The sequence below is a fragment of the Zonotrichia albicollis genome, chromosome 3, assembly GCF_047830755.1.
Source record: "Zonotrichia albicollis isolate bZonAlb1 chromosome 3, bZonAlb1.hap1, whole genome shotgun sequence".
In the NCBI taxonomy this organism is placed as follows: Eukaryota; Metazoa; Chordata; class Aves; order Passeriformes; family Passerellidae; genus Zonotrichia; species Zonotrichia albicollis.
In genome coordinates this window covers 7,833,570-7,848,011 of record NC_133821.1, presented here as the reverse complement: position 1 = coordinate 7,848,011, position 14,442 = coordinate 7,833,570, and the positions used below count along the sequence as shown (strand labels likewise).

The window sequence follows — 14,442 nt, the reverse complement described above, 5'->3', positions numbered from 1 at the left end:
AAAACAGAATTATTACCAGGCACAGAAGCATGAAGAGACATACTACATAAAAAACTGCACTATTTTTGTGGTTTGTTTGGTGTTTTTTTTTGGTTGGTTGGGTTTTTTGGTTTCTGGTTTGTTTTGTTTTTTAGTAAGGTGTACAACAAGGTTTGCTAATAAATAATTGCTTGATTACTGTGTATCCAGCTGTTTGGCTACTATGAGTCCTTTTCAGGTATACCAAGAACAGTTAAGCAAAGTGATTAATGAAAGAAGTTTTCTTGTTTGACTGGTTCAACAAACAAGCAAACCGGAGTGCTGTCTGTCTTGCGGAAGCCAAGTTTGATAAAACAGCTACCAAAAACTGTGCCTTACAGTGCTCAGCTACTGGGCAAATATGTGGTTTTTAAAGAAATACTTAGCATTAGATCACTTTTAAATGTTTGTTACAGGAGCCAAGAGTTGAAAAGCCTACGAGCAGCTTAGCAAGATAAGCAAGGAAATCTGGAGTCCTGAATGAGGGAATAACCCTCTGGTCATGAACCCACAGTGCTGTCCCTCCTGAGCCAGCAGGCACTGCACTCCTGCTACTGATTCATAAGGCAAAATTAAACCTTATCAGCTGGCTGACACAGTGGTCAAATCCAGACAAGAATCCCATAACTTTGTCCCTGATCATTCTAAACCTCACCCCACAAGGAACTAAGAGGAAGAACAAAGCACAAAGGGAAGAGTTTTCCATGTCCACAGTTACTTGAAACAGAGTGGAGCAAGGGAGTTACCCCAAAAGCTTAAAGGGCAGCCAGCTGTCTGCTCCCAGGGGGTCTTCCCACAGCACTGCCTTGCCACAATATTGTGAACTATGACCTCAGGTCTTGAGAAAGAGAGTATTTGTAAAATACTAATACGAGATATAAATCTTTTTAAAGATGTGTTTGGTTAAGTTAGCTGTAAACATAAACTTCTAATTGGTAAACCTGGTCATTTCTAACACAAAGAGCTCTGTCACAAAAACTGCCGTGAACTGGGTTAATCTGGTGGGTTTCACAAAACTCCTATGATAGGAGGGAAGGAAGGGAAACAGTATCTCCCCAAATCTCTTATCTTTTCAGACTAATTTAAAATCTCCATTAAAATGAAGCTATTCCATATTTGTCATAACTTACTTAGCACAGTGATTTTCTCTTCTAAAAAGGAGCATTCTTGGCACAAGTAACTCACAATGGCCTCCTTAAAAACCTGAACATTTGAAGAGGAAAATGACTCAGTCTGTACACAGTAGAAACCCTGTGAAGGGGGGAAGGAAAGCATGAAGAACATTTTAGCTAATCTGGGAGGCAGAAAAGATGCTCAGACACTTCCTGTACCATTCATGGAAAGAAACAGAAACACTGCTGTGTAGATTATCTTCTAAGGAAAACAATCTGACAAGGAATATCACAGGAGACTGCACAGCCAATTTAATTAATCTACAGCTGTTGACAAAAATATCATGACACAGTAAACGGGGAAGATTATTGATGCACCTAAATTTTCAGAAATAGACAAGTTAAATCCTTTTAAGTCTCCTGAACATTTAGAAATAGTCTACTCTCATTTATGAGATGTGATCTCCATTCAGAGACCAAGATGATTTCCCACTCAACACAGGACAAGTTAACATCTGTTGACTCAGCCTGAGAAACACATGAACAACCTATGAATGCACAAGACACAACTTCCTTCAGTACAACAGAACTAATACAATGTTCTCTCTTCCAGAGAGTCTTTGATGACATCATTATCATCTCACTTATTATTTAAAATATGCAAAAAGAAGCAACAGCTTATGCTGTGCAGGAAGGTAATGAAATGCATTAACTCAAGATTACTAAAGCAATAATTAAGTGGCAAATAATGGACAAACCATGTTTTATAAAAAGATAAATTGTGAGAAAGATAAACCAGAGGTTTCCCCTTCCTCAAAGCAATTTACTACAGTTTGTTAGCAAAATCATTCTGTTCCATTTCTTGATGATTCTTGTAGAACAACCTGGATCATTCCTTTTAGTGTCTCAGATTGAAAAGGTGCAAATTTACTTTTTTATTTGTATTGTCTAGACAGACAGCAAAAATGGGACAGGCATGTAATTGAGCATAAATATAGAAGTAGTTCACAATTTAAGAAGGCAAAAAAGGGTTTTACAGCTTTTTTTTTTTTTTCAACTGAATGAGCTTATCTGGTTGGATTAAGATTTTCAAAACAACCACAAACTGTTGAGTTTAATTTGAAATTTAAAAAGGAAATATTTTCTTGCTATAAAAACATACCATATATAAATAAGAGTAAAAATGGAAGAATACATATTCCTTTCATCTACTGGGGAAAGAAATATCTGAGCTCCTGCAAGCTTGTTATGGGTTCTGTTGTGTTGCTTGATGATTCCCACAGTAGCTGACTCACCCCTGAATTCACAGTCATATTCCAAGTTCTATCAGGCAGATATTTATTAACCATTTTTTATTTCCACACATGAGACATACTGTTTAATTTTCACTCCTGTTTCTTCTTTCTTTTGCCAAGATGGATAACCCCCTTTTCACTCTGCTTCCCCACTCTACCCTGCAAATTTAAGCAAAATAATTCAACCAGCTACTGTGCTTTTTGAGGGAAAAGACCTCTTTTTGTCACTCAAACGGACAAAATGAACTTTATTCTGAGCAAGAAGGTCTCTTAACATATGGGTAGAAATATTTTTTAAAAATTGTGCCACATCTCTTACCTACAGTAAGTTAGAAGCAAAGCCCACAAATCAGCTAGCCAACCTTAATTCTAACAATCCTTAAGTAGAGCACATTTACTCATTCTAAACTATGACCTTACAATTCAAATAAACTCAGAAGTATGAGAAAGTTGTTGACACCAGACTTGAAATATTTAATGAGCATATAATTTCATGTCCAGCTGTGTGCAGAAGTAGACTAGTTCAGCTAAATCAAACAAGACCCCAAAAATGAAAATAATTAAAAACTCTATCAATAAAGTCTATAGATGAAAGAGAAGACTTAAATTTTTATTTGATCATATGAAATCTGCCACATCCTGACCTCAATATATCCAGTGCAATATTGCCAGATTGCATGAAGTTTTCAAAATCTTTTTCTTCAGTCTCAGTGAAATGAGAAAACTATAAAAAACAATCATTGTTTCTAAATAAGCTGTACATCATACTACCAAAAGGATCCAAACTATCAATCACTTCATGGAAACACAAATGGCATTCACTGAATCCAAGAGCCTCAACCTAGAAACCACAATATTGCTATCCAGTACAAGAAAAGCTAGTACCAGGTAACTAGCCTATAAAATACCTATACAGGAATAGTTTGTTATTGTGATTACTTCATAGTTGAGGGATGTCCTAACCTTTCTTTTGCTCCATCCAGACAAGGGAAGTCAGGTCTGCCTATTCATCCTTGCTGCTACAGCCAGGATGCTGCTGCAGAGTGACACAGTCAGTACATTGAGCACAGCAGCTTCTATGAGCATTGTGTGGCTTTAGTCCATAAATATACACATGTGCATTTATCTTGACCTGCTGCTCAAACAAGACTTAAATTCTGATGTATCTCATAGAAATTAAACAGTATAAAGGACACTTCTATAACCAGCCTCTGTGGGATTTTCAAGGACAAGTCCAAACAGTGTAAGTAATATAAGGAACACGGCTATAAGAGGTCTATTACAGAGGGAAGGATAAAAAAGAAGAGGGGGACAGAACCACCTAAGTGCAAAATTGCTACAAGATTGTTTGTAATACCAGTTGTGTCCTTTCAGTTCTGAGGTACATTCCATATATTAGGTCCTTTCCTTTGATTACTGGCTCTGTTACTTTTTTCCCCTTCATTACAAAACCATAGTCCTCTCTCTTAATAGAAATTTTCCTTGGTCAATTAATTTTAACAATTCAGGAAGCAGTTTAGTCAATATCACTTCAATAAGGTGTTAAAAACAAAAGTAACTAAGAATTCAATGGTCATTTCCAGCTTTCAGTTGCAAAATCAGACTTATTTGCACCTCCGTCTTCAGCAACCATCTCCAGGATGCAAAAGCATTTTGACTGAATTAAGCAGAGCCTCTCCAATATTATTTCACTACTTCTTTATGGTTACTAAATTGAAGCTTCACTGTAAAATCACTCTATCCTTAAAACAGCATCTATATCAGATGTGTTATCTGCTAGATCCTACACTACCTATAATATCATCCATTTTCTTTCATTTTTCAGCTTCTCTCATTTCCCCTTTGCCAGTCAGTACAATTTCTGAAATAACCAGTATTCACTCAGACAGTCCTGAAACTAGTTCTCTTTTTTTCTGACAGCTTCTTCACAAACATGTGTCTTAATCAGTTCATTTTCTATCTCCCCTCAACTTCATACTTTTTTTCAGATTTCCTGCTTTAATTTTTTCAAGTTGCTTTCAGTTTTGAGGTATTTCTCTTCTCCTTTTCTCCCTTTAATCTTAGAAGCATGTGAGCTACAAGCCACTTTTTGCAATCAGTACAGGGGCCCAAATCTGTCCAGAGAGATACTTGTATTTCACATGGACTGAATCATCCTGAGGGAGCACAGGAGAGCAGGAGCCTCAGCTAATGGCCTAAACAGGTACATTCAGTCCATCATCTTATCACACCTACAGTCTGGAGGTGATTCTCACTTTATCTCCAACACAGAATTTGGCAGCAAGCAACAGAGTCCTTCACTACAGCACAAGGTTAGAAAATTCATTAATTATCTCATCCACTTTGGATCTCAAAGCAGTCAGTGATGTAACAGCTGTTGGATGAACATGTGGCTTAGACTAACTTAGACTTATTATTACATACCCGATAGCTCATTCAAGGAGATGGGTTTACAAATTTAAAACCTAACAGAATTACTCCACTTGTCCAACCTATGGGTCCTTTAAATCATACACCCCCCTATCAGCCAATATTACTTGCCTACAATATTACAATGCATTTCCCCATTTATTGAACACTCTTCCCTGTCAGACTTTATTTCAACTCTGAGAGCATACTTATCTAACACACTATGAACTGGTCTATGACTTAGAGATGGCACTTCTGAGAAAAATCAGAATAAAACCCAGGTTGTTTAAAGAGCTCTACAGAAATGTAGCTATGCTTATAACTGTTCCTTCTAATCCACAGATGGGTTCTGAAACTTCATCATCTCAGGTCACCACAACCTTCCAGTGATGACAAATGAACACCATAATGATCCAAATAAACAGATGTACAGGAAGGGTGCATCCTAAAAGTCCTCTTAAGTGAGTACAACACACAGACAGAGTCATGTATGCAACGAAGAGACACAAGTCTCTGAACACTGGAAACAGCAGAACATAGTGGTGTATGGGTTTGTATAAAGTCATTTGACATTCTAACTTAATTATATTAAGATTCAGCATAAACAGAGTGTCATCCAAGAATTCACACAGGAGAGAGCTATTATGAAATCAAAGTTGGAAGACAAATCTTCATTGACTTTCATATCTCTGAGAATCCACAGGGGAGAGCCACTTTGAAAGTGGCTCAAGTGTAAGATGATAAAAATTTCTTCCAAAGCATTCTCCACATCTCAGGAATCCATAAGGGTGTCCATTTGAGTGAGTCTTCAAGGTATAACAAGATTAAATTTATGCCACAAGCTTATGGTCTCACATCTGCCTGGCCAGCTGACCTTCCACACATTCTTGTGAGGGTTGGACCACTGGGACTTCTGCTTTTCCATTACCACTGATTGCATTTGGGAGCCAACACTTCCAAAAGCAAAGTGGGATTAAGCATCTCTTATTTCCAGAAAGCAGGCTCTTATTTACAGAAAGTGGGCTGTAAATAAGGAACGGGAGACATTTATCCATACACATCCAAGAGGAAAATCAATGATTTGGCATCAATTCTAGGTTCCCCATTCAGAACTATTGCTGCACTGTTGTCCACTGGATTAAGCAAGGCAAAGGGATCCTTGTAGGTTAGATAACCCAGTAAGCAGAGCTTTAAACCAGAAAAAACAGGAGAAAGTGATTCCTTGACAAGTAAGGAAGATGTACATGGGGTAGGCAAGCCAAGGGCCTGGGTGGTAAGAGTGAAAGAGACACAGCAATCCACAAAACAGAACTGGAGTTTCTCCAAGCATAGGCATATGAAGAAGGAAGTGCCAGCAGAACAAGCCTCATGGAGAAAACTCTCAAACCTGTACTGAGGAATCAGCACACAATAAATTGCATCTTGTTGATTTGTTACTGCAAAACCCCTGTGCCTGTGTTGGTTATTTTTGCACCCAAAAATCATTCGTCACCCGTTCATTTCGGGCGGACCTTCACACTGCCTGAACTGCCTCTACAGTGATGCACACAACATGGAAACAAACAGGAGGACTTAGAAGTCCATAGTTTCTGGACTACGACTTCAATGGGAAAATGGAGACGTAGTGGGATAGCTCACAGGAATGCTGTGCTACCAAGGATAGGTAAAGGTTGTTCAGCAAGGATAGGTTGGCAAGGGGAGGAGGTGAGTTGTCTTTTATGTGAAAGAACAGCTGGAGTTTGTGGAGTTCTGCCTTGGGACAGTTCGGGAGATGGAAAGTAGCTCATAGGTTAAGATTAACAGGCAGACCAGCATGGGTACTACTGTAGTGGTATATACTACTGTGTGCTATAGAGCACATAGTAGCAGTCTACTGTATGTAGTAGCACATGCTATGGACTTCCTAAGTAGGAAGAAGTAGATGATGCCTTCTTCAGACAACTGGAAGATGACTCATTTCACAGGCCATACTCCTTAGAGTGGAAATTCTAGCCACTGTGATGCCTTCTTTGTGGAAGGACAGTGTAATCTAGGGCTCAAGCAATCTAGAATTCTACAGGGCCTTGATGAGTTCCCAAAGTGATCATGAAGCCAGAGAAAGAAAGGTGCCCTGCCTGACCTGGTATGTACAAATAACAAAGAATTGGCTGTGCATGTGGAAGTTGCTGGCAGCCTTGGCTGATGTTTGGCTGTTGACAAGTCAGTAGTAGTGTCCTCTCCTTAGCCTGAAAAATGCTGTTAATAAACAACAGAACAAGCTTCTTGAGATCCAATATTCAACAAAGAGATACTGCAGTATTTATTCTGTTTCTGAAGTTTCTGAAGAGAGAAGCTGCAAGAATCAAAAAAGCTAAGTTGTGTTCTATGCAAAACAGAAATTGAGGAATACCTGTGGAGAAATAGCTACGTGACAAGAACCCAGCTAATCTAAGTCCTGCACCTGCAAGGACACTGTCCTTGAGCATAACTGTGTTACCATAACAAAGTGCTGTAGTTGAGAGACTAGAGACATGAGAAAAAGCAGATGTAACTCCTTTGGGATGAAGAAGCTGATATCTGTATATAACCAATAGACTGCTAGCTTACAGAATATGCATGAGCTTATTACTTGTTGTGCATAAAAGTTTGATGCTCTCTTCAATAAACGTCTCTCTTCAAAAGGTCCCAAGACTTCCCTGCACCGAGACAAATGGCCTGCCGCGACAAATACCTTTCAATAATCCAATAGTCTGGAAATACAAAACTACCAATCAGTAAACAAGCTAACTATGCCAACAATTACCAACAGCCATATGGTGTAAACTGCCATACTTTCAGCTCATGCCATTGTGGCTACAAAGCTTAATACACAAAAGCCAAAGACTACTCCAACTAGAAGGCAAGAAAGGAGCATTTCAGGAGAGCGCATTTGAAATATGAGCTGATACTTCTACTCTACTCCCACTGTAACAACAATGGTGTTACCAAATAACACTGGAGGATTTTTATTTCCTAGCACTATACATAGAAAAAAAATGCTATCTCTAAGTCACTTTTTGTAAAAAAGTGCTATCAGTGCTTGAAGGGAGATAAGTGAAATTTTTAAAATATGAAAAAAACGTTTTAACATGGAAAAGTATTAGTGGTGTAGAATGAAACTGAACATACACTGTACAGCGGCTTATACTATATCAACTTTTCCTTGTGACCTTTTAAGCGAACTACAGAATGAAGAATGGAGTTTTTAATCTACTGATACATAACAGAAAATGGAATGCTAGCAGTGCTTATTTTGTCTAATTTCTGCATTAAGGTGGTTAAAGGTGGTTAAGCAATACATGCATTTCAAGACATTTTTTTTTCATTCAAACATAAAGTATTTCAAATTTTATATTGCCTTAAAAGGAAGCAAGCTAACAAAGCAACACATACCTGATATACCCTGAGACTCCTTCTGTAGATCACAGTACCACAGTCTGTTCACTGGATCACAGCCCTCCCTGATTGACAGCAAGACATATCGACCATCATCCGACACCTGCAAGAAGTTACAGAAAAATCAAAGACAATTCACCCTCTGGAAAAGAGAACTCCAACTTGAAAAAGTTCACACATGCAGAAAAATCTAGTGCTGCTGTTAAAAGAACATTACAAGCTATAACCACATTATAAATTATCTGATGAAGCCTCTTGGCTTGCTTTTGCACATGCATGTACACACTCAACACAATTTTTGAAATGGTGTCTGCTAGTACAGAAAGTCATCAATTAATCCTTCTTGCTACTCAGGCTTTGCAAACACAGTACATTTCTTGACAAAGCTTTTGAAAGTGCAAATCCAACAAGAAAAGGCAGAAAGTAACACGAAGTCTTAGTGTCTCCTCCTCCTGATTGAGCTGTTTTGAGCTCAACCACCAAATTTTGATGTTTTATTAACAGAGATGATAGAGAAAGCTGTTTACTGTTCATATTCTTATATGATCTTATCTAATGGAAATTTAAAGTCACAAAATACGAATCTGGGTTCTGGACATTTTCCACTTAGCACTATACACAGCTTCAAAACAATTCTTATATTGTAATTACTTCTTAGATATATTTCAGTTTATATTTGTAACATTTGTTATGCAAAATATCTGTAAAATGAGTTGTGCAAAATAAATTTCAAAATAATTAAGTTTTAATTATACTGCTATTACAATAGAGCCACAATCTTAAGGACACAAGAAAGGGACCTAGTAGAATAGAAACAAATCTCAGTGTATGAAAGTTAATAAAATAACCCCAACAATCAAACACTCCTTGAAACAAAAACAATCCCCAAATGAATGTTTCCAAATCATATTTTTACAGGCATTTTGTTATGATCTAATTATACCACAAAAAAAGTCCATACAGCAAAAAGCTCACAAGACAAATAGGAAAGAACACCTAAGATTTGTACTGTAGCCAAAAAACCACTCCCTTACATGAAACAGCAAAGACATCTTTAACAGGGCACCCTGCACCTAGAAACAAGTATATCCAAAAATGGAAACCAAGATGAGGTGATCTTTCTTGAAAGATACATCTTCAGTGGTTTTAGGTAAGCAACAATTGCAGGTGTAAATTTTAATTAAGAAAATGATTGCAGTATACTGCTTAAGCATCTGTCCACACTTGTGAAAGCACCAAGTTCCCTTCACTTCCTCACCAACTGAAAAAAGTAACAAATAATTTTAAGTTATATAAAAAAATACAGATTTCAGTTACATTCAAGAGTATGACACACAAAACTCTTTTAGTCACACTCAGAACCCACATAAATTTATTCCTTGATTCTGTGACTAAAACAGTTAAGAGAAGACTGAAACTTTACCCAAGAAAGAACAGAGATGTGCAAATTTCTGATGTTGTTGCAAGGGCAACTCAGGATCTCTGATGACAGCAAATCTGAGTACATCTAATTTTTCCTTCCATATTCCCAGCTGGACTAGTTAAGAGTTGATAGCAGTTTATGTTTAATTTGAAGTAAGAACTCCCAAAGCATCTTGCTGGTGGGATACCAATTAAGTGTGTCTCTATCACTAAAGCTATTCTTATACCAGTGAGTTCTACAACCCAAAGGATTTTGACAGAAACAGGACAAGATGGTTGACTGCAGCATGCTAAAATGTTCAGTATTATACTGCAGATTTAGACATCTACACTGCAGTTACAGTTTGATAAGCAATCTTGGCAGCAGCATCACCTTATGCAGTCTCCACCTCTAACTCTTCCTGCTGCTGTCATTGCTTGTGTCCATGTAAATTCATTCCCCATGTCATGCCAGAACAAGCATCCACCATTTGTGAAGTACACCAGTTCAGGGAACTGATTCAACTGATAAAATGGCATGTTCAACAACAACAAAAAAATTTAAACCTCCAAGAACCAGAAAAAAAGAAAGAATCCAGAAACACCCAAACAAGCAAAGCAAAGAATCCAGGAGGGGAAGGAGAAAGAAAAAGAAAAAATACTTAAACAATCCACAATAAAAACCAAAGAAGAATAAAAGAAGTCCCTCTGCCACATTAGTATCTCGATCAGTTCACTGTTCAGTTGCACAAATGGCTAAGCTAACACACAGCACCAAACAGCTGGAAAGATGAATAACAGGGGTAGAGATTGCTTAAGGCAGCTCAGATTGCAGCACTGGTGAATGTGTAATCACAGCCCAAATGCCACTGACCCTACACTGTAAACAGACAAGAGTCAGGGTTTCAGGACAGCAAAAGGAAATAGGATTTACCAATTACCATTTGAATTATTCTTACACTGCTAAATCATCTTCATGAGCTGAGCTGCAATCACTGCTCTTGGCTCACAAATTTATGAACTGAAATTTCACGCTAGTACCTCACTCAAATCTCAGAGTGCATTCATGGTTCAGCATAAGGGGGACAGCTGCAATGTCAGACCTGATTTCCCACATTTAGGATGAAAAGGAAACATCTCAAAAATTTCTGAGAGTGATCTGGAATGCCAGTCAGTGCACATTTCTCTCGTTAAAATAATTACTATAATTTCAAAGAACACCCACTGCTAAAAGGTAACCTGGCTATAAAGCAATTGCACCTCTTAAAACAACATTTAGTATCTGTCAAAACAGGACAGAAGAAATCCTGTAGCCTTTCAACTGGAGCTTTTGAAAACCTTCAGCATAACAATGATTTCACTGGCATAACACAGCACTAATCCCTAACTCAGCACCAGTAAAGGAAGGATTATTTCAAAGAACTGATGTTAGTATGTAGCTTTAGTTTCACTACTACTGTCATTCAGTCGGCAATTTTGAGTTTGTCAGACCTACTATTTCTTAAATATTTGTTGTGACCATCATTACACCACACAAACAAACACAACAGTATCACTAAGATAGCTGTACTCCTAAGTACAATTTCATCTAGTCTTTCAAGCATCAAAACCTTTAAATTCTCCTTTATAGCAGAGTTCTGGTTTATAGTGGAGTGTTTTCTCTGGGCTGTTTTTCTGCCTAGTGATTTCAATGCTACCTGTTCTCTCCATTTTGATGAACAGTAACCACTGCTAAAACAAACATTAAGAGAAGAACCTGTAACTTCAATATATCAATGAACAGAAAATAAAAAAAAATATATGAAGTCTAATCAGTAAAAACAATCTAACCACTCAAATCTCATCTTTGTTACAAAATACAACTAATTCACTTTACAAGCCACATAAGGAACTGCAAAAGGGTTATGAGGATCCACAGCAAAAACAAAGTGAAATATTTTGTCTAGCAGCAGATTTCAGACCAAAAACTCATACATAATTGAACAAACAACAACAAAAAGAATGAACATGAGAAAGCTGTTGGGCTTTTAGACTTCCTGGCTTTATGTATTACTCAACTAAAATGTCAATATGAGAGATATTAGAGTGCTCTACTTTCAGGTCATGTGCATACCAACAGTGAATATTAATGCAAGTTCTGTGAACACTACCTGGACAGTCACAGTTGCCAAGTTCAGGATAAGGAAGAGCTCTCTATATTCAGTTCACAAATAGGGGCCCTTAGAGTATGCTGTATTCTATTAAGGCAACTACATATACACATCATTCCTTAACAGATAATAAATTAAAAGTTTTACTACCTTTGCCCTTTTTTATTATCAAGGCGGAAAAAACCTAATCACTGCATAATTTGTTTATGCATAACAAGGAACTAAAAATAAACAAAATTCAATTATTAGATTCTATGCCTGTGTTGAGAAAAAGACAAACTCTCTTCTTAACTGCAGGCATTAACACTATGGTAATCTACAACCTGATCTGCATCTGCAGTGATTTCACAAACTACCACTCCTCATGCACTGGAGCCCTTTGCATATGAAACTGAGCAATCATCACTGCTATCTAATGCATTTCCAATGAAGCACAGCAAATGAATCATGTACAAAAAAAAAAAAAAAAGCAAAGTTCAAAAAAATCACAGACAGAATCAAAGCTTTCCAACAGAGCTAAAAGGTCACATTACTAACTGTAATGTATCCAGTCATGAAAGATCAGATCATCCAGAAAAAGAAAGATGTGTGGCAATAAAGATGCAACCGTGCAATGCATGGAACTACAAACTCACTGCATGAATAAGCTGGATTTTAACACTGCTACCATTTTCACTATATGCTATGGATGTAACCGCTTAAAACCACCCAGAGAGACTGAACAGATTTTTTTTTAAATACTTATTTAGGAATGTACCCAGTCACCATAATAAAGCAGATTAATGACAGCAGTTACTTCCTCAACTTTAGATATATGCTGCATGAAGACTTTTGCATAACACCACTGACCCTGGATATGACTCCACTAAGAAGAATTTACATACAAGAAAACTTTCACTTGTTGCAGAAATGACCTCTTTTGTTATTTATGAGTATTTTAAAGATTTTTATCAGATGAACAAATGAAAATATTAACACAAAAATCCACAAAGCATGTTGCTTCTACAGAGAGAAAAAAAATTACTGTAAAATTTGCTAAAATATTTGGCAAGTAAAGAGCAATTACACTGTCTGAACAGTCTCAAGTGTTCTACAGATGTGCACATGTGCCTGTGCTGCAAAGATCTGCCTGCAGGATGACAAAGAACTCCCACAGTAGTCTCCCAGCCTTTCAAATTCCACTTTTATTATCTCACATTTATTAGAAAAATCAAAGCTATTTTCTTTCCTAGAACAGGAAACTGTTTTGTAAAGAGTTGTGGGTTTTGTGGGGTTTTTATGGGGGTTGTGGGGTGTTGCACTGGTTTGTTGTTTTTTTAATGAAGGGAACATACAGCTATGTTCTGATATTATCTTTGCAGCAGTGCCAGAAAATCACTGAAGCTTGAAAATAGCTCCTATCACATTTTATGTTCTTGCAGTCTTTTAAGATGCTGAGGACTGGGGCACAAACTCCCTCTCACACAGCAACCTCCTGGGACTGCCTGCACAATCCAAGCCACCTGAAGCTTGCTACTCTCAGGCTGTAAAGGCGCTGCTTTGTTTTCTTTTGCAGAGTACCAGTTTCAGAATCAATCACATTTCAGAAGCCCTAACGATGGGTGATCACAGGAATGCAAAAGTTCAGGATGAGGTCCAACAGAATCTCCTTCCTACATTCTGAGGCACAGGCCTGACACTTTATGCAGGTATGCAGGACATGGACAGGGTTATATGCAAACATTCTGATGTGGTCTGTCCACCCACTCCCCAGGTTAGAAAACTTGCTCTGGGCATTAATTCCAATCTCTTATTCCAGCTGGGTTTTTATTCTTGGGTTTTAGATACAATGTGCTGGTATAACAAACACTTCTGTTCTGACCATATTTTGAGCCTCTGTCAGCTTTGGAGTTGAAGGAGCCACACCAAAGCCAGAGAACAGGGATTTTGACCCTAGATCATCACAGCAATATGCACACACATATTTACATGCATTCTCTTTCCTAAGTCTAGCACAGAACAAAATCAGCAGCCTTTTGGGGTGACAAACATCAAACACATTTTACTGTGGCTCTCAGCTTGCTTTTGAGCAATGAAAGCACACCAAAGCATCTGGAACCTGGCTATGTAAGAAATTATCAGCTCCCATAGTCCCATGTGCAGCCACAATTACCTGCCTCCTTCTTATGAGTAAAATTCTCAGGGCCTGCTGCCAGGGCTGTAGGAAGACATTCATACTAGTCTTCTATTCAAGATTCATCCTTGACTAAGACAGTGTAAGGCTTTAGAAAAATTCCCAGAGCCCTGTTTTACCCAGCAGTGTGTCTCACTTGAGTGAACTGGCAATGTTTTCAGCCCTCCATGCTGCTCACTCTTCCCCAGTGGATGCTTCTGTGTTGCTGCAGTGAAACCACTACAGCCAGCACACATCTGGCACAGCCTGCTCCTCTGTGCTCTGAATTTCATGTGCAAGATAATCTCCCTGTTTCAGAACCACTGATGTTAAATGACAGCTCTACATAAAAAATGAAGAATTAAAAAAAAAAAAATTGTCAATTCAGAGACAGTAGACAGTGTTTGTTAGAAAACATGAAAAATTGTACTTGTTTCACTGCTGGCAGAATTGGGATAGGAGGGTTCCTCTCACCCACTCTTTTCTGTTCT

The 14,442-nt window shown here is 37.9% G+C and overlaps 1 protein-coding gene across 1 annotated transcript in view; it reads right to left on the bottom strand.

Moving 5' to 3' along the window:
- PREP (prolyl endopeptidase) overlaps window positions 1–14,442 on the bottom strand; it is a 90,589-nt gene that overhangs the window by 60,339 nt on the left and 15,808 nt on the right. Inside the window, exon 7 of the mRNA XM_074536549.1 lies at window positions 8,246–8,351. Coding sequence (XP_074392650.1) covers window positions 8,246–8,351 — 106 coding nt within the window. The remainder of the gene's footprint in view (window positions 1–8,245; window positions 8,352–14,442) is intronic.